Consider the following 24,336-nt stretch of genomic DNA (forward strand, 5'->3'; position numbering starts at 1 on the left):
TGCATATTCATTTTCCACATTCTTCCTGGTTTTCATGCAGCTTGCAGACTTCATTTTTCTCATTAGCAATCACACTCATACACACATTATTAAAAGCACTATTTACCAGAAAAAAAAAACCACACAGAATACATCAGTAATTTTTAAGTGAGAAAAATAAAACGTCTGTATTTCAACAAATACTCAAGACTCATTTGGATACAAAATTAATCTGCTGCTTATTCAGCAGTATTCCATCAGTTAGCTATCAACCAAAACCACTGTCACAGCACTAAAAAAAAAAACACCCAGTGAACAACATATTCTGCACGTGGATAAACATTCACATAAATAGGGGCTAAAGGAAATAAATAACCATCATCGCTGGTTTCCCCAGGTCTCCAGCAATCTTCCTCCCCAGCATCTATGGCAGGTGCTCGTTCAAAAGAGAACAGAATTGGTCTATGTCTGAAAGACTCCCCTTCAGCCATTTTGTTTCATTTTTTGAAACTCGTCTCAAGATCCAGACTTTGTCAGGTGATGGGAAAACCAGTCCAGCCATTTTCCTCTCTTCCCCAGGTCCATCTAGTCAGTTTGTTGGAAGCGTTAAAAGTGAATAGTGCAAAGGGTATCTCCTACTGCCACGTAGGAAGGCAGACCTCATTCCAGTGACTCCTGTAACAAAGCACAAACAACTCCTCTTAGTCACAGCATTTTTATAGGGAAGCTGCCCTTTTGGAATATCTAAAACCAATTTTAAAGGCAAACTCCAAACAGTCTCATTGACAACCACACGCAAACACCATTCATGTTCTTTTGGTCTATTTCACCAAAAGCCTCAACAGACATTAAGACATCACACACTTGTGCCCTATAGAAGCTGCCCTGTCATACAGGTAGAGAAATAGTTATATGGGGGGGGGAAATCCCCCACAAAGTTGTTCAATGATGAAGTGTTAAAGACAAACTCCAGGGAAGTACCCACTGGTCTTAAGCCTCAGCTTCCCACCAGCTTTTAATACTATTCTTCACTTCAAGACTCCCGAGCCAGGCTACAGAGGGCAAACTACACAAAGAGCTGCTGCCGCCTGCCCTGGGTCTAGAGGATTGCCTGACAACCCCGGCAAGGACATCTGGCCACCAGCTTGGAACCTGCAGCAAGGATTTACTTTGGCTTCTGCTGCAAGTGTTTAGCATTCACACACACCCAAACCCCCTCTTCAGCAGTAGCCGCCTGGGCTTTCCTGTCCCACCAGTTATGACCCTCTGCTAGACTCATATCAGCAGCTAAGCCTGGGGAGTGCTACCAGCTAGGGATAATACTAGTAGGCGGTGGTACAGGCTAAAAGGCTGCCAAATGTTTGAACTTCATGACTTTTACATATAATTTTATCATGCAGATATCAACTTTCCCTCCCCCTGAAAGTGAAAGTATTAGCCTTAGTCTATGATTAATGGTGACTGTAGAACTCTGTGTCCAAAGGGAACAAAAGTTGAGATAATTTCAGTCCTTTCCTAGGGTTTATTCATTGTCTAAGCTGTATCACAGACAAACGTGTTTCAGGTTCTCTTCTCAGGCAAGAAATACAAGATTCACTGAGTAGCTACTAACACATTTCCTTCTCACATCCTCCTCCTTTTCCTGAAGCGGGCACTTCTCCTGATTTGAGGAGCACTGGCATCAGCCACATCAGTGCAGGAGTCCAAGACAGACTGTGCAGCATTCTCTTCAGCTCCCATGCCCTGCAACATAAGCAAGACAGACTATCAACACCATGACAGCTAGCGTAATTGCAAAAGAATCCCTTCAGCCAACTTTTTATTTTAGGGAGCTCAGCAAAATTTCCAAAACAATCTTCCATTTACCTTGAAAATTGGGCATGGGACAACAACATTCTATCACCAGTGTCACAGCAAGCACAAAACATCCCAAGGTTTTCAGAGCAAAACCTTCAGCCAGCTCTGGCGTTTCTTCCTGCTTCTGCTACCGCTACCAAACTGGAGCGATTCCTGTAGCTTCTGTTGTTGCAGCCACAGCCATTCGTTAGAGAGGCTGCGCGCCTGCCCAAGTGATGCTTCAGCTTTCACTGCTGGAGCCAGACAGTGCCCCAGACAACACAGGTCAAGAAAAACTTTTGATTTCTTGTAAAATACACCCCTACCACAAACTTCTCACTGAAAAGCACCAGGAAAACAATTCAGCTGTAACGTTAGAAAAAAGGAATGGGAGGGAGCCTGGTGGAAGATGACACAGGTTGGCAGTAATACTATCAGGCAGCAAAGAACTGCTGGTGACTTTTGGACGAACCGCTCACAGTTCAAACTACACTGAACTCGGCCCAGACCCAGAAGTCAGAGCCGGAATAGAAAGATAACTGCTGGCTTTTACTATGGGAAAGCTCTGATTTTTAGGCAGCTTTGCCATCTTTCTGTAGAAACAGCCATTTACCTTTTGTATTCATCTTCATTAGTGTTTTGTTTGTTTATTTTGGAGCCACAATGAATTGAAACGCAAGTTTAAGATACACTTCTTGGCATGTTCTGTAAGAAACAGTGCTGGGCAGTAATGGATTTAAGCTTAAAAATCAGAGACTGATTTTAGGTTGACATTATGGCTTACCTCGATCCATAAGCTCTAATAATCTCTAGTCATATAAAACAATTTGGGACAAAGACCTCAAATGGCAATAGGAGAAATTCCTGTGATATTATTGGAGTCTAAAGGACACATACAATGAAAAACAAGGGCCTGATTTCAAAAATAGAAGAGTCAGTGCAGCAGATTATAAACTGTAAGAGGAAGGGACCTTCGATACCCACTTCTGGGAACTATCATGTCAAGTTTAACGTGCTACAGAAACCACAGACTTTTACCCTTGTGAGGACTAAGGGCTCCCAGCTGAGATAGAAAGCTTTTCCCTTTATCAGCTGCAAAATTGCTTAGTGAAAAGGATCAAATTTCTGCTACACTTAAGAACAGTGGGGGTTTCACCCTGGATTCCAGTGCAACATTTAGCTGGCAGTAACTTTCTGCTTTTAGTCCCTGGCACCTCTGTTTTACCTGATTTAATAAATCAGCATCTTTATCTCCAGGCTCATCTCCAACTGTCCAATCCAACCGTACACCTGTTAATTCATTCCCACAACTCTCTTCCTCAGACACGTCCTCCTCGCTCTGCCACTCCTCTTCATCACTCTCTTCGTATTGCTTCCTGCTGGCTGACAGAGTTGTTGTCACTTTTGGAGGAGGCAGAGTTGCTAGTACAGCTGGGAGTGTAAAGGCTGCTAGGAATCTGGCTTTCAGTAGGAGGTAAGCAGGGTTATCGCCGAGTTTCTGCTGCACCAGCTCTCTGATAGCGTGCAAATCAACCCCAGTGCCCTCATCCTGATTGGCATCAGAAGGCAGAAGACATGCCGCTTGCTCTTCTAGAGCTGCTTTCTGCAGAAGTAGCTTTGAGAGGGTTTTTAAATTGCACAGAAAAGGTGGCAAATAAGGCAACCTGGTTTGCAGTGATGGTACCCGGACACCTTGTTTCCCAGTCAGCCACTCCTTCACTAGCCCCTCATCTTCAAGGGAAATGAGGCTAAAGTCAAGTTGATTCTTTTCTGCGCTCGAAGTGGCTGGCTGGGGGGGACTGTCAGCAGGCTGCGCAGTTGGAGGTTTGGCAGCAATAGGTCTATTTTTCAATGCTTGTGCAGCAAAGCAATCAGAGTTCCTTGGGACATTGTTATGGGGAACTGGATCTCCTGGCTGGAGCACAGTCCCTTTCACGACAACGCTCGCATTGGAGGATGATCCGCTTGTTGTAGTGGCATCATGGCTCTTCCCCGAGCTAGTGAGACTTGACACACATTGGGAATCAGACCCTTGAGTGCTTGCAGGTAGCTGTGTTTGCGGCAGCAGCACAGCATGCAGGGCGGGTGCATCAGGTGGAAGAGCACTCTGAGCCGCAGAGGGGTCCGAAGCCTTGGAGAAGCCACCTGAACATGCAGGCGCTGCAGAAGATGTGGTGCATCCAGGACTTGCTGAGGTCACAGGTAAGAGAACTGTGGAATGGTTAGCTGTCTTTCCCAAAGGTACTCCTTCTGCTAGCTGGGCACTCGGTGCTTTTGTCTCTGCACTGCTGGGGTGAGGTGTATTTGCTCCAGCTGGTACAGGAGGCACTCCTAAGCCAGAGACATTGCCATCAGAAGTCACGGTTGTCGGACATTGACTTCTCACAGCAGCAGCTGGCAGTCCTTGGGGAACGCCCACCACAGTTTGTACAGCGGTGGGGAGCAAAGCCTGTGGCGTTACAACCCACGCGAAAGGCAGTATGCTGCTGGGAATCAAATGCGAACCAGTTTGTGGAGTTACAATAGCAGGCAATAGATTGACCGGCCTCTGTTGTGACCCATTACTATTCAGGTCGCAGGTAACTGGTGTGGAAAGAGACAATTTGTTGGTGCCAGACTCAATGCCAACAGGCACCACTGTAATCTGATGTGGCACAAAAGCTTGGTTTTGCAACACCACTGAAGCTGAGCTACCAGCTACGACCTGACCATTGCACCCTCCCTGATGCGGGGCCTGCTCTGCTGCAGCTGGATTTGTGCCTGGAAAAACCCCTCCTTCAGAGCTACTTTCCAAAGCTTGCTCTTTTAGTTCCTTACTGGACTGGAGTTCTGTCCCTTGTGAGGAACCAGGGCTTTCCCCGGTTTCCGGCACTGATGAGGAATGGTTTTCAAGCACAGCAGCAGAAGTTGAACCTGCAACAGAAGTAAATGCTGGCAATGGAGCTGGTGCACACTGTACTTCGCTATTTGTACAACCAACTGCCGCAGGTTTGCTCCCTGCTTGTGCAGAAGGAATGATTCGCTGTGGTGGGTGCTGGATTATCAGAGGTCCCGAAACCAGCACCTGAGGGGCAACAAATACTGTCCTCTGCATAGCTTTCTTAGCCCGGGATTCTCTTAGCCGCTTTTCTCTCAGTAATTCTGAGACAGTTTTAGGCTTCTGCCTTTGCACTTGGGCTGGAGGAGCTCCCTGCACGGCAGGAGCACTGCTCTGCAAGGCAGCAGAAGTCTCCCTTGCTTTTAAGGCAACTGGTCTCCTGACAGCATTCCTTGGTATGCCCCTTCGGGAGTTCCTCTGAGTACAAGGTTGTGACGAACTGCCTACAGAGGAGGGGAAATAAAATAAAAATAAAATTAAAAAGAATGAACAGTATTTTCAAAAGCCATTCCTTAGCTGTTAAGCATCAAGTACCCTGCACAGGAAGTAGCAGAAGTCCTATTTGTGAGAGTTCCTACAACATTGTAGTCTTGATTTAATCAAGCCCCGTCGTGACATCCTTCAGATAACTCTGATGCAGCAAGCTTACCCTCATTCAGTGATGAAGTAGTTTTCCCCAGAAACGACAGGTGGGCTAGGGAACGCACCTTAGCTCCGCACGCGAGGAACTGTGCTGGCCAGCACTACCCCGGCACTTGCGCCAGCCAGGATGACAACCACAAACTGGGGTTTTGGCCAGTGCCAGCACGGTCACTACAGCCAGCACTTTGCTGGAGAACAGCGTAACAGCGATAGTCTACAGAACTGGTGGCCCAGTGCCACTGGTCCCCCATCCCTTCAGTATTTTTTGAAGTCCTTACCAAAGGGTAACATATTCAGCCAATAACTGAAAATCCAAGAGCTAGCAAAAAATGAGCATGACAATGCAGTTTTGTTCCCAAAGTTCTCCTTCAGTTAAATTGGTCATTAACGTAACGGTGACGAATTAAGTGAAAGTTCTTGCACATCATAAAAATAAATATTCTGGTAGGTACCTGAAGAAGTCTCCGTATTTTGGGAAGCCTGCCAAAAAAATTATATTAAATTATACTTCTGAGATATCTAAAGATGATTAAAACAGCACAGATGTGAATCAAACCCACATCCGCCAACACCCTATGCATTGTATTACGCTTCTGAACCAAAACAAAGTGGTAACACACGCACACAAACAGCACCCACTGGCCACACACAATTAAAAATCTCTACTTTGGTCAAGACTTCAGTGGGAAAAGCTTAGAAACAGACCACGTGCAATACCTGCTGAGGCCTTCTTGCATTAGCCCCAAGAAGCTCTGACTGCCTTAGCCTTCTCTCACGAATAATCTTCATGCAGCCATTGGTATCAATCTGAAAGAGCTGCAAGATAAGGATTTCATTAAAATTTGGTTGCAAACAAAAATATTCCGGTAGAGCCAGTGACAATACAAGGCTTCACATGCAAGATTCTGGGGGTGTTTTTACACTTACAGAAAAAATCCTCACAGTATTAGATTTTGGATGCAGGATTTATTTAAGAAACATCATGTGCAAGCCGTGAGGTCAGATTAATCTAGTAATTAGGTGACTAGTTTAAGGAACAAAGATAAACCACTTATTTAAGCATCAAATACAGAAATAAAGATTACCACTGTTTGAAAGCAGATAATGTTACTATGACAGTAAAACCTACCTGAATGAAAAGCGTGAACAGAGGAGTGCTCGCGAGACTGACCGACTTAATCTTCTCTTGAATAGAATCAGCTAGAAAAAAGTCCAACATCAAAATCAGCCGGGCATTCACTTACAGGATGGCAGAAATTAGGGACAGAAAGTAGGAGAGTACTACCCCTGACAGGTCACCACTACCTTTTGTCTGATGAAAAGCCATCTTCCCCGTTTGCAAGGTGCAAGGCAGGAGTACATTGCCCACCCAAGGTGTCACGGCCATTAGAAGCTTTCTGTCAAGGTTCATTCTTCTCAAACGTTCTCTCTCTTGACGGTAAGTTTTCTCCGTGATATTCTGCAGCCCCTGAAGCTTCTGGCCAACAGACGTACCAACTCCAGATACTTTTGTTAAAACGGTGGCAGAAGGTTTTAGTATCTTTGATTGCTGTCCATGAACAAATACATAATTAGAGTTCCAGTTAGGAAGGTTCCACCATAATTAGTCCCAGGAGAAACTACTCACAGGGCAGTTATGAAGGAGAAAAAAAAAAGTTACAAGCTTTTCCTCCTGAGACTGCAGTGCAAGAAGATTTGTGATTCTGTCAAAATCACCTCCCACTAAATAGAGCCTGGCAGCATCACATCACAAGAGCAGACAAGACAGAAGAGGCACTTACAAGTCTCCTCTGAAAGCATGTATTATTTCTTAATACTCTTCTCACATTCTCCAGGGTAACCTGTAGCACTTGCTTTCCACATCTGGAAGCCTAAAGCAGAAGTGTACAAGAACAGATAAAAGGGAAAGTATCTCACAGAATTACTTGCACTGACAAGTTTTCAGCACTGGAAGCATCCTACTAAATTAAATCCGCCCTGAAGCACATACGCTTACCTTAGCTTTAGTCCTTATGCATTATCACAACACCGAATCCCTACTTCGTAAAAGCCTTTGAAGTATCTGCAAACACCCAGGCTGAGGGTCAAAATTTACTGGATGATTCTCTTTGCGTTTTTTGGCTTAACAGTACAAGGAATAGGAAGAAATTTGGAAAAGCCACTAACTCTTCCCTAAACTTGTACTTGTAAAATAATGCTGTAACTGTAATCAAACTTAAAGCACTCCCGGCCCTTGTGTGCCATAACCCCCAGGACACACCACTTCTGTACCCAACAGACTTGTCACCAGTGCAACCGGCCCCACAGCCTAGGGCACACGTGCAATTCTTAACACAAAAGTCAGAACATTTTTGCTTATGTGAACATAAATAGCAACTTCGACATTTAACATTTTGCTAAGGAGTATCTTTCTGAAAAAACGTGCTAGGAGGGTTTGTACTGTTTCAGTGCCTGATTAGGGGTGAAAACCCAACTCAGAGTCAGATACAGCTGTACGAGTAACTTAACTCTTCCAAACTTTAAGCCTATGCACCCTAGTCACCAGGGCAGACAGACACCACAATTGACTGGATGATTCTGCTTTATGGAGATATAAAAGAAGCTTTGTTTCTGTGACGCTACGGGTGGGAAAGAACACAGCTATTTTCTAGGTGATGCATGGGGAGGCAGTGCTAGAAATGTGTTTAATCCCACAGCTCAGTTTCCAACAGCACCCCCCAATGGCATAGTGAGAAAGCAGCCAAAGGCATGAAAAAGATTTTGCCATCTGCTTATCACATACTGCAGCAACTGCACTTCCTGGTGGCTCCTGATCTAAGCTCCAACCCCATCAAGAACAGACAGAGAATCCCAGGATTCACCTTGTTCATTACTTCTACTGGATTCTTCACAACGATGTCTGTTGAATGCGGACGTGCAATGCCCCTCAGGAGGGTGTTCAACTCCGACGCCGCACTTGGAACTTCACTGCTACCGGTCTTTGCATCAGCACTCGCAGGAGAGAAAAGGGATGGAGTTTGGTATCGTCCTTCATTTGGCTCCTTCATATTTGTCCGTGTTGGTATCCACAAATCAATGCTGGGAAATACACGTTCCTCCTTGCTCGTTGTCTCCTCCTCTGAACTGTCTGCGAAATCCAGTTCTATGTCTTCACTGCTACTCTCTGAAGAGCTAGAACTCTCTTGCACATGTCGGCGTTTTGTTGGCCTAGATCTTTTCTTCTCAATCAAAAAAAGCACAGATGAGTTTTAGCCAGTGTCCAGTGCAAATCTTTTAAATCAGTAAGTTAAAAAGTTTTATGGGGCAGTATCCTACCAGTAAGGTGTGACTTCCAAACGGATAGCTTTGCTTTACCGCTGCTAAGATTAACTAAATCCACGACAACTGACAATTGCCTTTGGACACAGATTTTTATTGGTTTAGATTCTTATTGCAAAGAAAAAAACTACGGATAGAGACAAGTTTGTGTGGAGAACTGGTGCACGTGGAAGTACAAACTAAGTACAGTGCTCCATCTTGACACATTCGGGTTTCCATGAACCTTCCCTAGGGCAGGTGCTTCGCCAAAGGGAACAAGACTATCTTTAACGTGATCTGAAGCAGCCAGAATTTCTGTAGTGCCTGGTATCAAAACTCACAAGGTACATACATGAAAACCTAGGTATATCCTATCCTTAGAGGCACTTCAATGCAGTAAAGGAATTCTGGATAATGTACAAATATAGAGAAAATTAACTTCAGACCTTCAGAACAAAGGCTGCTTTGACACATCAAAGAATAGACCACCAGTATCCATGACAAAAATCTTGATTGTGTGAAATCAATGTCAATTTTTGTATTGATTTCACAGGATTTCACTTTTTGTTTAGAGAATCTTAAAGAGCTGGGACTGTGACGTAGCAGAATTCTGTACAGTACCTTCGACCCAATCATGAGCTTCCACTTGCTTAGACATTGGGAGCCAGTCCGATGGGGCAATTCAGAAGCTATTTTACTCCAGTGACCTAAAATGGATGCAGAGTAGAGCGCACCTATCAATGCAACAAACTGAGTGACACACCTTTTCAGTGCAGATTATTATACATATATTACACATTTCCTTGTATAAGAGACAGAGTTGCTACGTGAACAGATGTCAAAACCTTAATACCCATTTGTGTTCTTCAATCAGACTTTGCACTACTTTACACTCAGCTAAAGTTAGAAACTACTAGAAAATGACCCAATAACAAAAACCCTAGCAGAACTACGCGCTCCCTTGCAGCAGTAAGGGAACGCTTGGAAGACAGCTTAAGCTGAATGCTGAAAAGCCTTTATTTGTTAAAGAAAGTTGTCTTAGAGAAAATAAGAGAACTCTTTCACAGGGTGTTTAGAGGGGAACTTGCCCCTCTAAATTGCCATAGCTCTGACACCTTGCTAACACAGCTATAGAACTCTTTACCACCCAATCCCTCCATAACTGAATTTCCAGGAACAGACTACACAATATAAGTAAGGTTGCAATCATCAGTACGAAGCAGAGCCTGCTAATACCAGCTGCAGGGCGTAACATGATAAATTCCATAATAACGCTTACCTCTCTAAACTTCTCATGATTAAGCCACAGAAACACTTACCCAGGCCATGCTTTTGAACCAGTTCAATTAGCTGCTCTTCTTCCTCTAAACTCCACTTGCCTTTCTTTACATCACAGTGCAATGCTTTTAAGTACCTTCAAAATGAAAACGTTATGCTAAGGAACATTCAATCCTGCTTGTACAGTTCCGACCATCACTGCATACTCCAAGGCTGAACAAAACCGGCATTCCTTATCAGATCTTTCCTTTTTCTAAGGGGTTCCATTACACCGCACAGCTACAAACTCTTTGTTCTCAAAAATATCAGGCCACATGATTAAGAATTAGAACAAGCAGCTGTAAAATGGGTCACTGAAATTAGGACATACTGTAGTCCAAGTCTCCTGAAGTTGGGTCCAAGGCTGAAAATTGCTCAGCACCTCATTATCAATGCTCAGTTACAGGAGGTCACTGACTAGATCATGTTCACAGATACACAGACAATACGGGGATGACAACCTCCTCTCCCTACGCGCACTCCGAGCTTAATGACCGCTTCGCTTTACTTTGCGTAACACCCTTCCCAACCTCTGCTAACCCACAGGCAACTCCCCTGCAGGAGCAGCACACCACAGGCAACGATGCGCTGCTCTTTCTGCTAAACTCAGTCAGCTTTTTGACTTCTGTATAACTACAAATGCAGGGTTACGTGGAGACGATGTTAGGGACTATATTTAGACCACAACCACTTTTTACAACACAGTCCGTAAGGTGACACTGGTTTAAGCAAATCAAACGTATTTGTAAAGTAAGTTGCACCTTGGCTCTGTGTAATAAACGGGAAAGCACAGTTGCTACGTTCAGCGTACTTACCGGTCTCTGCACTGAGCATCGCTCCTCCCTGGCACTTCTGTCCGAATTTTATACCAGTCACGCTCTCCATACTTCTTAACTGCAGCCAACAGCATCTGTGTCAATCAGACAAAGCAAGAGTTGAAATTCTCATCAGTACTAATCCTAACAGGCCTGAGACAGAAAGGGTTGTATTTGTTTCCAGGGTGTTGTAAATCTCTGAACAGAAGGGTTTAGGAGTTTCTAAGCGCTCTTCACTTGTAAACTGCCTGTCTCGGTCCATTTTACATTCCTTTGTGCCACTAGTAAAGCTCAGGTGTATATAGCCATGCAGCATCTAACCTTCCCACTTTTTGCACCTGCAATTATAGGCATCAGGGAATGGAGCTTACAGCATCTTCCTCTGGTGTCCAGGGTCCTTTCTTCAAACTGGGATCCACGCTCTTTGTCCATCGGTAAATCAGCTGAGCAGAATCTCTTCCTTCCATGTAATAAGCAACTAGAAATGCAAAAGGTGTATTTTAATGCCTGTTGCAAACAGCGTTTCTTCCTTTACTTACATTGTAACTGTGGTATTTTCACGCAGTGAATTGCTGTAAAAAGCATTTAAACCTCAGCTTAAATACTTAAACAATGGCACCAACAAGAATTGAAAGAGCTACACAAAATGTCACTATTTATGATGTCATTATCCTTACTAGACACATGACGACCCAACAATCCATCTTGCAACAACAGAGAACTAGGAAAGGCTTCTGCTCCAATGCATATCTGACAGGTTCAAGACACCAGGTGTTAATACTCGCAGGCTTGGATTTAGGACCCCAGACGCTTTGTTATATTCTCAGCACTACACCTCACTAGTCATACTGTCTCCCATACTTCTGAGGAACAGAAGCAGCAGTAGTGACCCCTAGAAAAGGCTTCTGGGCACAGCACTGAAAACTGCCACAACAGCTGGCCATGAACGAATACTGGCTTTTCTAGGGAAGAACTCTGACGATTTTGCTACAAAAACCAAAGCTCACACAACCATCGGTACTTGTTAATAACTCTCAGCCAGTGCCAGCCAAATTTCAAAGATGGATAAAGGTTCCAAGAGATACTGAGCTCTGGCTGATATAATGAAACTTCCAGGTAGGTGCAGGAAAGGCATATATCACTGCTCCCACCAAGGCAAAAGAGAGGGAAAAGTCAACCATCCTCCTTCATTCAGCTCACCAACAAGAGGCTTTTAGAAATCAGTACCCCTGTATTTAGAAAACAGCACTGTTCTGCCTCGTCTAGATCACAGGCTAGAACAGTGAGGTGCTACATGGTGAAAACACACAGCGAAAACACAGTGTTTCTTACGGCTTTTCTTAGAAAAGATGTGCTACATGGTGAAAACACAGAACTGTGACTATCCTGGACATGGAAACGTTCGTAGGAAATAAAACCTCGAATCAGAGCAGGCTGGATGCTTTATTATACAGAAACATTAACAGACATAAGCCTTGGAGAGTGAAAAAACCCCAACCATTACAGGTGAATGGAAGACACTTTCACTTGTAGGTCACTTACTTTTCTTGTATGGAATATGACTTCCTACTCTCATCTCCTGAACAAGCTCCAAAAGCATCTGATCTTCATCTTTGGTCCATTCTTTCCTTTTCAAATCTTTGTTATAGACTTGATACTTCTGCAAGCACTGGAAAGGTGTCCTGTTTGTCTTAATACAATGAAAACAGAGCCACTCAGGTAACTGGATGTTTATGAGGATAAAAAGCAAGAGGGCAAGGCTAAAGCACCAAATGGTTTTGGTACTGGTCTCAAATGCTTCTCAGAAAAGCATTAATTGACAACGAATTAACATTAACATCATTTTCTGAAAACTGACATGAGGCACAGTTAAGGCAGAATTAACTGACTTTGCACCTCTTGTTTCTGAGCTCAGAAGACCTTACCCCCAACTCCTGGGCTATAGTCTGCCAGTCCAGATAACCGTGTTTAGCAGCTATCGTCTTTAGCCTCTCTATTTCCTCCTCAGTCCATTCCTTTTTGTTGATGCTTGGATGCTCCCAATTTTGCCAAAACTTCCTCAGTTCTTCTGAACTACGTTGTCCATCAAACTAAAAGAAACAGCAAAAGCCTGTTTTGTCTTGTAGCTGGGACTGAACCAACGGGACAGACAGGAACACCAATACGCGGACTATATTTTGTATTTCAGATATGTCTTATTGCTAAGTTTTCCAGAATTAAATCATCAAATTTAACCAATTACATCAAATTGTCAGTGCTTCTGTGCTCGCCAAGGTCAGATCACACAACAGTCAACTTCTAGAAAGGCACGATGGGAACACTGGATGCAAACTAGACCAAGTCAGGTAATTCTCAAGAGAAGGGACACAGATATCAGAAGTAATAAAACAGCTGATCTCCCAACTTACGTGGACATTTGAAATTTTCTCCCAGTCATGCTCATCGAATCTGTTCCCTAACAGGTCACTTTCCGGGAGTTGGCTATAGCAGAATGGGCAAAGAGAAAGACGGAACTACATTAAATGGTTAAATAAACAGCCACTTCTGTCTTCCTGATCTTGCTTCATCTTATTCCTCCCATCTGTTACTGACTTTCACAAGAACTGAACACTTACTACCTCAAAGCATCAGGCTCTTTAACATGGTAACTTTGCCCAAAATGATGTTTCTTCATGAAAAACAGTCCCCTACAAGTTGATGTTGGTTTAGCAGGAGAAACATTCAGTGCAATACCAAAATACATTGCTCCAGATGTGTTAACAAGCAAAAGCTCAGAACTACTAAGCTCTCTGCTTCCTTGCTGCTAAATCAAGAACTATTTAAAACAGCACCTCTACATTGGGTATAGACACTATGGTTGTGTATCGAGACCCAAACCATGATTCTTAGTAAAGAACTGGGGAAACAAGCGCTCTGCAGAGTTTGAACAGCATTAATTTTTGCAAGCCAACACAAACAAAGATTTCTCCAAATGTCATATCTAGAAGTGCTCGAGGAAGGCGGGAACTCTAAGAGGTAAACTCCAAGGAGAGACTTTCATTATCACAAAGAACATAAAAAGAAGACTTCTCACTTAATTGCCTCTATTTCTTGCTCCAGTTCTTTGATTTGCTTTTCCAAGATCTGTTTCTCCATTTCAGTCTTGACTTTCTCCAGTTTCTGGTTCCAATAACTCATCCTGTTCAAAGACATTTTTATCATCACTTGATATGACTCTACAGGAATGATGTCAACAGCATCAGAAGATGTACGCAAAGATGCTTCCCCCAGCAGCAGTGTTCTTTCCTTCAAGTTCATTGCCACAGTACACAAAACTGTTGTTCTAGGTTTTCCCACATGGCACATGCATTGTTCTGCTTTTGCCCCTTCAGTGCAAATCACTGACCCAAAACAGGTCAGATAAATCATTTCGGTAGTTACAGAGAGAACCAACGACTGCTGCAACAGCAACAAAGACCATACACCAGCTCCAGGCACAGAAATCTCTCACTGGACACACCATTATGACTCACTACATATTACAGTTTCAGCTTCAAGCTCTCTAGACTATTTTAAGTTATACCACTGTGTCAATGGGAAGAAATAGATGGTTATAAAATGCCACAATACAAAACAAAACCTCTCCACCTGCCAGATAACCGTGAAACAATCATCAGGCATTTACAACCCAACCCAAACGCTGCAACCTCTCGCTTATGGTCAGAACACTGCAGTCCAAGACCCTTCGGTACCACGTGCACACGCAGATAACAGAGGTGTCAACAAAGAATGAAAGATGCTGCTGCCCCCAACAGTGTTGTCCTCTGCCCTGGAGCCCACAGGACAGGGGCGTTCGAAGACCACTTCAGTAATTCTGGAGGGGCTCTCCCAGGGCCAACTGCGATAGTCAAAATATCTGCTGTGGTTTGAAACCTTACTGAATCGCAAACAGTTAACGCAAGAACTTGCTGAAGGAAGGTGGAATCTCTGCATATACCCTCTCCTTCCTTCATATATGATGTTCTCATTAGGAGAAAGAAGATTTTTGCACAGTACTTACTTCAGTAACTTCGGCTGAAGCAGGCGCTGCAAGCGGTCACTTGCTACTGATTTCTGCAATAATGTCTTCTCTCTGCTTTTCCCTAAAGCAAACAGGGAAATGGAGCATTCAGACATTAGTGCAAAACCACTGCCAAGAAAAAGAGATCCACTGCTTTCAATATCCCTGTTAATGTATCCCCCAGGTCTTCTGTAACAGTTCCCCACCTAATCACTAATGTCCTGACTGACTTGGGCAAGTCGCAGCCTCTTGCTCAATTTTAGTTCCAAAGAGACCTCAATAATCATCATCACCCAGATGTTCGTAACCATCCAGAGCTGTAAGCGCCCCTTGAACTCCTCATCTGAGCACTACCCTTGGACAGTCTCATTTGGTTTTGGAGTGCTTGCAGGAGTTGGTGCATCAAAACAAACGCAAATGAAAGGAGGGGGTCATTAATCACTCACTGAAACAATTTCTAGAGCAACTCACTTTTAACTACTTTTTTTGTAAGTACGAAATATCAGAAGTGCTGACATTCAACTGCAAATGGAGGGGGGGAACTAACAAAATGAACATAAACATTTGTTATAGCTCTTATAGAACACTGAAGGGCACATAGAGTTACTCACATTTTTTTGAAAGCAGTTGTTCAAAGGATTTTATGCCCTGAGCTGCCTTTTCCTTGGTGTCTTCGTTGGAAGGAGGGCCCTAATGAAGACGAGGAGGGTTAGATACATTGGAAGAGACAAAAAGATTGCCCTTTCTTAGAAGTCGAGCATGAACTGCTACAAAAAGACTGGTGACTCAAACCTGTGCAAACTGTCACATTCAAACTGCTAAGTTACCTTCATCAGCACTAGCTCACAGATACATCGGATGGCAGAAGAAAAATACAAATAGATACTTCAAGCAATTCAAATTTGTCCACGGTTACAGTGCACATTCGCGGCTCAGAGCCAGGCCTGCTCACATTAGCTGATGGCTGGTTGAAGAAGCATTTTGAACATGGGGACACGTATTAGGCACGTTTGTACCTACTTCAGGTGCACTAACAACTTGGGTAGGATTTAATAGAAAAATTACCAGTCACTGCTTGAATATTATACTAATAGATGTATGGTGACAGCTGACATCTTAGTTACATCAAAAAGTCAAGATCTCCTTTGGCCAGTGACCCTTTAAAAACACATGGAAAAAGTAGTGACATTTGCCTCAGAAAACTCAGTTTCAAAACCAGTCAGATTTTAACGAGTACTTTAAATAACAGCATGGAATTGGATCATGGAGATGAAGACAAATGTTCAAAGTTAAGTTGAAAACAAGAATGTTCAAGTGCCCCACGGCTGGAATGCCCCTCCTCAGAACTCACTTTCAGATGTCACAGCCAGACATGGGTTGAACAAACATTTCCAAAAGAGGGTAAGTAAGCAACAAGCGAGGAAAAAAAGGTTTCAAACTGAGGGACTTTCACAGTTACACAGCTGAAATGTAACACAGTTTTAACACAGTTACCATTTAAATCTATTATTGAGAGACGTAACAGTATGTAACCTAGTTATATTTACTTACAATTCCTGTCGTTTTATCCTTAAAGTATGGCTTCATAAAATGACCCAAAAATATGTTTGTTGGTAGATTTCTACCATCTCCTGCCTTTGCTATTTTTGGACCACCAAGCTCGCACATGATTTCCTTCTGTAATACAAGAATTAAACAGTATCAGTGTCTCCTCCAAATTCCTAATTTCAGAGAGCAGTGGCTGAGCCATCAAACATCCCAAGCAGGCTTCACATTTGTAGCACCAGACTGTAGAACAGCGTACGTGCCAAAGGCAGGGTTTGGAACTTATTGAGTTTGTATAGTACGCTGCAGATGGTTAACAAAACTAACTTGCTACAACAAGCTAAAATATAAGATATAATACCCTAGCAGTAGCATTTCTGGTGATAAACATGGAAACATCAGTCAAACAGGCCTTTTGAAAGGCCAGTCAAGTGACATCGGTTTGAACTGCCAGGAAGAAAATGAAGCTGGTTCCCGGCCAAGCAACCTGAGCTCCACACCAGCATATGCGTGAGGGACTATCACTGCTGCAGCTGATGCCACTGGTACCTGTGATGGATAAGGAATGTCCTGGCAAGTTTTACAGTGCTCGATGGGCAGGGGAAGATGGCAAATGGCAACCCAGAAAAGCACGGGAATTAACATTTCACTCCTGTTTCACTCACCTGCTGTTCTTTGTTTTGTGCAATGAGAAGCTCGACTTCCTCAATCTTTTCCTGGATAACTTCCTGGTACACATGGTTCATCTGCAGACACGTTTCTGGATCCTGTGGCAGACTACTTTCAATATCATCATCACTACTGTCATCTTCTATTTCAATTTCCTTGAAGGAAATAAGGCATTTGGGGGGGGGGAGGGGGGGCACGGCACAGAGGAAGGGAAAAAGAAGGAAGGGAAAAGGGGGAACAGGGAGAAAAATGCTTGCTTTAAAAGCAGGTATGTAACATAATTGTTTTTGTAACTGAGTACTTCTATTCTCTTACAAAACTGATTTTCAAAAGAACTGGAGGCACATCACTGTTTGTCTCTCCCTGGCAGCTGTTTCGAATGCTCCCGGGGCAGTTACCAGCCTCACGTAGCTCCCCTTCGCCCTGTTCGTTACTTCAGCCTGCTGCCTTTTGACCCAAAGTCTGACTCCGAACCATGCCGACACACAGTCTTGTGCCATCAACCACAAAACTGTAAGTAAACTGCAAGAGTTGTACTTCACACTGGAGCTCTCTTACTGGCTAAGGCTGTACTTCAGAACCACCCCTTCAAATTTCCACCCCACTTGTGCTTCTACTGAAGCAATTCTTCCCTTACATGATTTATTACCACCTGCTTTGGACACAAAGCAGGGCTGGCTGTTTCATGAACATGCTCTGCACCTGGCTCCAATCTGCACCAGCAGATTCGTCCTTACAGACTACCTTCTCCTCTCCTGTGCTGTACAGGTGCTAAGATATTTCTCTGCTAAATGTCTTTATATATAGTCTGAGAAAATACTATGTTTCAAACAATACCAAGGGCCAACAGATTTGTAAGAAGTCTTAGAAGTAGTTTTCCCCTTGTGCACAAACACAGTATTCTTCAGGTACAAAGAAGTAAAAGATTTCTTGGTCACAAGCTGATCTTTTCTCACATGGAACTGCGCTGCAACCTCCCCAGAAACTGGTGTGTTTCCAGTGACAGAGATCAGCAAGCACGAGAGCAGTGAGGCCTCTGATCCCTGACATTTGTTTTCACGTGAAGAAGTCTCTCTGTTACATGTGAAAAACAAAGTGCTGGGCAGGAATAACTAAACGCCCAGGTCCATTAATCCTTCCCAAGCTACAGAGTCAAGCCAGCTGCCTTGATTTCCCCAGAACAGAGTGAAATTCCCCCTCCTCCTGCTCCCTTCAACAGACAGATGGAAAGATGTGTCTAAAGAGGAAACGGTTACCATTTCATCACGAGAATCCGAGTCATCATCTTCACCATCATCTGTTAGACAACAAAAATACCAACATGCTGACTACGGTGGGATAAAAAAGAGGAAAGCTTCAAAACCAAAGACTTTTCAATTAAAGCATATAGAATAAAGCACCACATAGTATCCTAGACAAGACCATTAGAGCTTTTGGATACTGTCAATATTGTCAAGTAAAAATGCATGCACTTTTTTGTTCTAGAGTTGGGGAAATGAGCAGCTCCTGAGAACTAGAGCAACCATCAAGCTGCATCTTGGTCCTGTATGTCACGGCAAGTTACAGGCTCCAGAGCGCACAGCCAAGTGAACATTCCAACCCAACAGAACCCAGAAACTTTGAAAGCACCCAACAGCCCTTCCACGCTCTTCAGCATTACTGGGTTTTGCATTCAGTGCGGCTAAGGACATCTGACACGTTGCTCAGACTGGCGTGATCAAAACGCAGGTGGATGAAGTGACTGTGCCAGCCACCAGAGGTATTGATAGCCAGACTATTACCACCTCATTTGCTTTGAAAAATGAATTTTAGGACGCCCAGGCAGGAGTGGCTCACAGAGTAGAGTTTGTGTTGTCCGTTCAGACAGCGTGGAAATGGCTGCGGTTTAACTACTGACAATATTTGGTGGGCTGTTGCATTTCATGAGCCAGCTTGTTACCACCTGCCCTGACTGGAAACCTCCACCAGGACGTGTGATGGCTCCCTAAGCCTTCCCCGCTAGCTTGCCATGGGTTTCATCACAAAAACATGCAAAACACCAGTGCGAGAGGCTTCTCCTGCAAGGACGCTGGGTAAGGAAAGCCCTGAGGAGGCGCCTCGCCTCGGGTCCTCCAGAATTCGCCCCCAGCACCGCCTGGGCGCAGCCCTGGCAGAGGTGGCAGGGTTAGCACACGAACAACGCGAGCCTCCCTCCCAACGCGCATCTCGAGGGCCAGAGCAGCAACTCAAGGCAGGAGCAGAAGCGCCGGCGGGGGCTGGAGAGGGGCGAGCCCGCGTCCCGCCCTACCCGTGCCGGAGCCGAGGCTGGCGTCGGACACGGCCGTCTCGATGCCGGCCCCGCCGGGCTCCAGGCTCCGCTCCAGCTCCTCGATCTCCCGCCGGATCCGCTCCCGCTCCGCGTCCAGGTCGAGGCCCGCGGGGGACAGCGCGGCCCCGGCGCAGCGGGGCCCAGCCGGGCCCGGCCAGCGGGACATGGCCGCACCGCAGCCGCCGGGGCCTGGGCCTGGGCGCGAGACCACGCCCCCCGCCGCCACCCAATCACCGCTGGGCATCCCCATCAGGTGACCCCCTCCGCACGTGACGCCGGCTGGCCAATCGAGCGCGCCGGCGGGGCCGCGGCGGGAGGGAGGCGGCGGCGGCGGCCGGGTCCCCGCTCCCGCCGCCCCCGGCCGGGTCCCCGCTCCCGCCGCCCCCGGCCGGGTCCCCGCTCCCGCCGCCCCCGGCCGGGTCCCCGCTCCCGCCGCCCCCGGCCGGGTCCCCGCTCCCGCCGCCCCCGGCCGGGTCCCCGCCGCCCGAAACCCCGCAACCACTTGTCCCCTTGGCGGCAAAGAACGCCCTGAGCGGGCGGGAGGGACACGGGGGGTCCCGGCCGGAACGCGGGGCGCGCAGGGAAGGCGGGCTGCGGGGGCCGGCGGGGCGCGGGGTCCCAGCGCAGCAGGAGGAGGAACCTGGTCTCCTCCGGGCGGGTTTCGGCCAGCCGGGGCCGCGGCCGAGCGGCGGGCAGCGATGGAAGAGCCAGTTCCGCAGGAGCACCAACAGCGTCGCAACGAGGTTGAGTATAAGAAATTAACTTTTAAGTAATGATTTCCACAGGAAAGCAAAGTTCTCCCTTTGAGTCCGTTTGAGTCCATTTACTGTCCATCTTCTGACATTTCAGAAATTCTGTCTATTGATTTAAGGAGATCGGCGATGAGCTGCAGCGATTCTGCTCCGGAGACCAGCTGCCTGGAACGCAGGAGAGAGACGGCGTTAGGCGGAGGAGGAGAGGGGGGAGTCCCCGGCTGGACTGAAGACTTCACTTCTTGAAGTCTTCATAACGTAGGAGTATTAGAGAACTGAAGTATGAGGGACCGAGTCTAAGTCTGAGGGACTTGGTCTAAGTATAATGGTTTTACGTGAACTAAAAAAACCAAGACCTAACACATTCTAGTTATTTTCATTAACTAAGCTTCAAAGAAAAGACACTGCACTGCAGGTAAGTAAGAACACGGCCAGGCTGATCTGGCATACAGAATACAAAACCCCGAGTTTCCATCCTAAAAAAAAACCCCACTGGGGACACTTAGTTCTGACTTCGCTATTTAAACAAGCATCTGGGGCACCGTTAGGGAAGTTTTCTTCAAATGACTCACTTTATTGAGGACCGGGAGTTAGTTATAACCGTGAGGAGGTTCTGTAAGGCAACGTCCGCGTTTTGTTTCACCACGGCCAGACTTGCAGCTTGGCCTGATCTCAAGGCTTCGTTCTCCGTCTTGTAATTCTTCAGCTGAATCTAGGGTGGAAACAAACAAAAACGTTATATGAAAATAACTGCGGAACTCTGGTAGATAGTTAACAATTAAAGCAACTAATTAATACATTCATACAGCAATGCGTTAGGTACAGCGAGATCCTGTAACCAGGCTGCCTATAGAAAATGTGCTCCAGCTCTGGGAGTCTCCAACAGAAAAGTACAATTCAGAAGCCTTTATGAAAACTGAAAACATTTGCACCGCTCCTGTGACAGCCCAACAGCCCTCAAGTCTGCCTCTTTCAAAGAACCAAGGCAGTGCCACAGCACGGGGCGTTCCAACTCCCACAGAACGGATGGAAGCTGCACCCCCGTGTTACCGCCCGCCGCTGCCGGACTGTGCTGAGCTACCTGTGGTGTCTCCCACACTCCTCCCCCTCCTCTGCCAGGCGCCTTCCCACTCGCCCCACGGCATTACTGGCGCTCACACTCCCAAACATCGAGCGGTGTTTGAATGTCCCGCGAAACCTCAGCATAGCTGTAGGTGAAGTACTGCGCGTCCCAGAGGTGGAGTTAACGGTCTGTGTAGGGCTGAAATGTTCTAGTCTAGAACGTTTTCCACAGCATTCGCTAGGAAAAGCGAGGTGTAGGTAACACTTCTCAACATCCCTTTTTTAGGCTCGATTTCAAGGCATTATGTTTTCAGCCCTGGTACATTCAGCAAGGCCTTAATGATACTGCTTCGTACCTGAAGTAGTGCATTTTCCTGTTTCAGTTTTGTAACACTGTTCTCTGCTTTAACAGCCCGTTTCTGAAACAGAATAAAGATTATTTATACCACAGCAGTGCTTAAGACCTAGCAGGCCATTTGAGCTATGTAGGAATGTGTGAATCCAGCATACAACACAAAGCGATATGGCTCAGAGTCGCACCACCCCTTGCTCTGAGTGCTTTACAAGATGGGGATAGTGCCCCTGGCATGTCTGATCAGCTATTTCCTCCCCATTTTTCCTTTCAGATATCTTCAAGTGCCATCCATCACCTCCAGCTATTATGGACATTTTTTTTTTTTGTGGACAAGAGGTAAAGGTACTCAACATAACTAAAGCAAGCAGGAAAAGCAGCTCTGAGCTCATATAGGAGGTGTTTTCAGAAGGCTGTAAAAAGGCAATTGAAGGTGTTTCTGCAAAGACCACCCTTACTCTAGGTAATGAAAGGAGTTCTAGACTGGGATGCAGGAAGGGAAGAGTTCAAACCCATGTCAGAGCTGTTCAGTGCTCACATGGGTGAAGCAATCACCTCAGCTTCCCTCGCTCTGCTGAGGGAGGAAGGAGAAGGAATGGAACTGCACAGTTCCAACTGCAAACAAGCTTCTGCTGCTATGGCAAAGGCCAACACTTACAGTCATCAGCTGGAGGTTTTGTTCCACATGCTGCACCATGGCTTCCAAATCCTGTGCTTCTTTTTCTTCTTTAATTTTGTTTTCCTCGAGCTTTCTTTCAAGCTTCCTCATCCTTACAAAACAAGAGACAGTGTTCAGTAAGCACTTGTAGCATTAAATACCTTTGGAAAAGAAATCTAGGGAAGGATCAAGAAACTAATCCTTTCAAGTTACAAGAAAAATGAAGCCTCCCCACAGAAGTACACTTCTAGGCTGCAGCTCGGGGGATTCCTTTGCTCAACATCCACTAGCGTTAATGGGAACATTAACGGGAGCTGAATGCAGAAAGGCCGTACACAATCAGTCTAGACAAGGGTAATTCTGAAACAAACGGTTACCCTGTTGCCACAGACATTCCAGCTGCCTCCATACGAGGAGCAGCACAGAGCAGGGGATTCAGATGGGAATTTAGGAAACTGCTACCCCAGATTGGGCACCGGGCCATTTAACCTCAGGAAATTGAAGTCTCTCGATATCAAGATATTTTTGCCCACCGGCAAAAATAAAAATGGTTTCCTTGCTTCCAAGGAGAGAGACCAAAATTCATTATTTTGATAATCTGAAGCTTTATGAAATGCATCCTCTAAGCTCTACCCTTGTTTTCACTGAGCACCTAAACTGCATGAAGCGTAAGCCACACAAGCACGTTCATCAGATAATCAGCTTGCTACTTACTTTCCAAGCCTTTTTCAATAAAACCACGTTTGTTAAAGCTTTTTAATAAATAGCATAGATTTCAACTACATTTTTCTTCTTTAAAGACGTTGACTGTTTCCAGGGAGCACCTCTTCTAAGACAACTCCTTGCTTACGTGGTTACTTTCCCCCATACTGTGGCTTACGCACTTGTCTGCTTGAGTTTCAGAGAAAATCTGAAGCTTATTGATCTTGCTTCTCAAACTGGCATTCTCTTCTTTTAGCTAAAAAGTAAAAATTCTCATTAGAAATGAGGGTGTAGTTTCACAACACTACTAACACTCCAAGACCAGTACAAGGAGAAATATTCAGCTATAACTCTAGCACTGGAAAGTCTTGCACTTCCTATGATATTCAAGCTTACTTCTGTGCCTAGTTTTCCCCTGTCAAAACCATTTAACTTCACTAACCCTATGGGGCCAGAAATGTGGCACCATGGCGCAGATGTGACTAATCAAATGCTGTTAATTCTAAATTAATACAACCTCAAGGGGAAGAGCTTGAGGAAGTCACCCGGGTCATGCCAACAGCAGTCGGACAGACAAGGTACCGAATCTGACCTGTGCTGTAGAGTTTTTCGGACCTACTTCTCTTCTGCAAGCATCCCTGACAAGCTGCCGCGCGTTGCACAGCACTGCTGTTGGCACAGTTTAATAACACCGGAGGGTGACCCCAAGTTTCTGTACAACATGATACAGGAGCTCAAATCTCGCTTGACACAAAACGGAGCCCAGAGGTGACGTTCGCGTCCGCCCTGCCAAAGGTGCCCGGGAGGCCGGCCGAGGCGCTCACCTCCTGGTAGCTGGGCTGCCGCAGGGAGTGAAAGCCCGGTCCCGGGGGGGCTCCGAGGGAGGCCACGCTCGGATCCTCGCTGCCTGCCAGCCCCGCAGCCTCGCAGAAGGAACCGGCTGAGGGCGAGGCGGGGCCCGCGGCAGCGAGATGGGCCTGCTCCACGGCCAAGGGCCGGTAGCTCCCGCTCCATTCCTCCTCCTCCTCCTCCTCCTCCTCTCCGGGCAGCGCGGGATCCGGGAATAAGAGGGGTCCGAGGCCCGGGCCGGGCCCCGCCGCCTGCGGAGAGGAGAGCAGAGGGGCTGAGGTGGGCGCGGGACGGGCACCTCAGCGCGGCGGGGGACCGGGCCGCGCCTCCACCCGGGCCCTACCTGGGGGGCGCCGGCCACCTCCTCGCCGCTCCGGGCCTTGCTACGGACGAACTCGCGGAAGGAGAAGGGGTTGGGCTCGGCCGGGCCTGCCGCCGACTGCCCCCCGCCCGCCGCCGCCATGACCGCTCCGCGACCCGGGTCGCCACCGGCGGCGGGACGGGGCGGGGCCTCGCCTTAGAGCGGGCCCCACCTCCCCTCAGAACAGACCAATTAGCGAGCGGTCACCACAACCTCACCCAATCGCGGCCTTAGCCGAGTCCCGCCTCCTCGGGAAGGGAGGACTCAGCCACGCC

The 24,336-nt window shown here is 46.3% G+C and overlaps 2 protein-coding genes across 3 annotated transcripts; both read right to left on the reverse strand.

Moving 5' to 3' along the window:
* Window positions 1–137: 137 nt before the first annotated feature.
* SNAPC4 (small nuclear RNA activating complex polypeptide 4) lies at window positions 138–19,572 on the reverse strand. 2 transcript variants are annotated; one of them, XM_064469053.1, is made up of 23 exons: window positions 19,305–19,572; window positions 18,274–18,314; window positions 17,014–17,172; window positions 16,355–16,480; window positions 15,415–15,493; window positions 14,804–14,885; window positions 13,838–13,942; window positions 13,173–13,245; window positions 12,690–12,854; window positions 12,307–12,454; window positions 11,136–11,242; window positions 10,765–10,859; window positions 9,952–10,046; window positions 9,254–9,339; window positions 8,197–8,553; window positions 7,117–7,206; window positions 6,641–6,884; window positions 6,465–6,535; window positions 6,053–6,151; window positions 5,788–5,815; window positions 3,041–5,136; window positions 1,607–1,722; window positions 138–654 (listed from the first exon to the last, which is right to left on the reverse strand). In XM_064469053.1, the coding sequence occupies exons 1-23, from the start codon at window positions 19,567–19,569 to the stop codon at window positions 615–617; spliced, it is 4,767 nt and encodes a 1,588-aa protein (XP_064325123.1). In that variant the 5' UTR covers window positions 19,570–19,572; the 3' UTR covers window positions 138–614. The 2 variants fall into 2 exon arrangements, with proteins under 2 accessions (XP_064325123.1, XP_064325124.1); XM_064469054.1 differs by having other exon boundaries at window positions 1,592–1,722; window positions 19,305–19,571.
* Window positions 19,573–20,069: 497 nt separating this feature from the next.
* Window positions 20,070–24,235, reverse strand: ENTR1 (endosome associated trafficking regulator 1). The gene is made up of 7 exons (XM_064468450.1): window positions 24,044–24,235; window positions 23,676–23,951; window positions 23,034–23,107; window positions 22,150–22,261; window positions 21,496–21,558; window positions 20,650–20,789; window positions 20,070–20,242 (listed from the first exon to the last, which is right to left on the reverse strand). Exons 1-7 carry the CDS (start codon window positions 24,161–24,163, stop codon window positions 20,149–20,151), a joined length of 879 nt encoding a protein of 292 aa, XP_064324520.1. The 5' UTR covers window positions 24,164–24,235; the 3' UTR covers window positions 20,070–20,148.
* Between the last annotated feature and the right edge of the window lie 101 nt (window positions 24,236–24,336).

This window comes from Phalacrocorax carbo, chromosome 18, assembly GCF_963921805.1.
Source record: "Phalacrocorax carbo chromosome 18, bPhaCar2.1, whole genome shotgun sequence".
In the NCBI taxonomy this organism is placed as follows: Eukaryota; Metazoa; Chordata; class Aves; order Suliformes; family Phalacrocoracidae; genus Phalacrocorax; species Phalacrocorax carbo.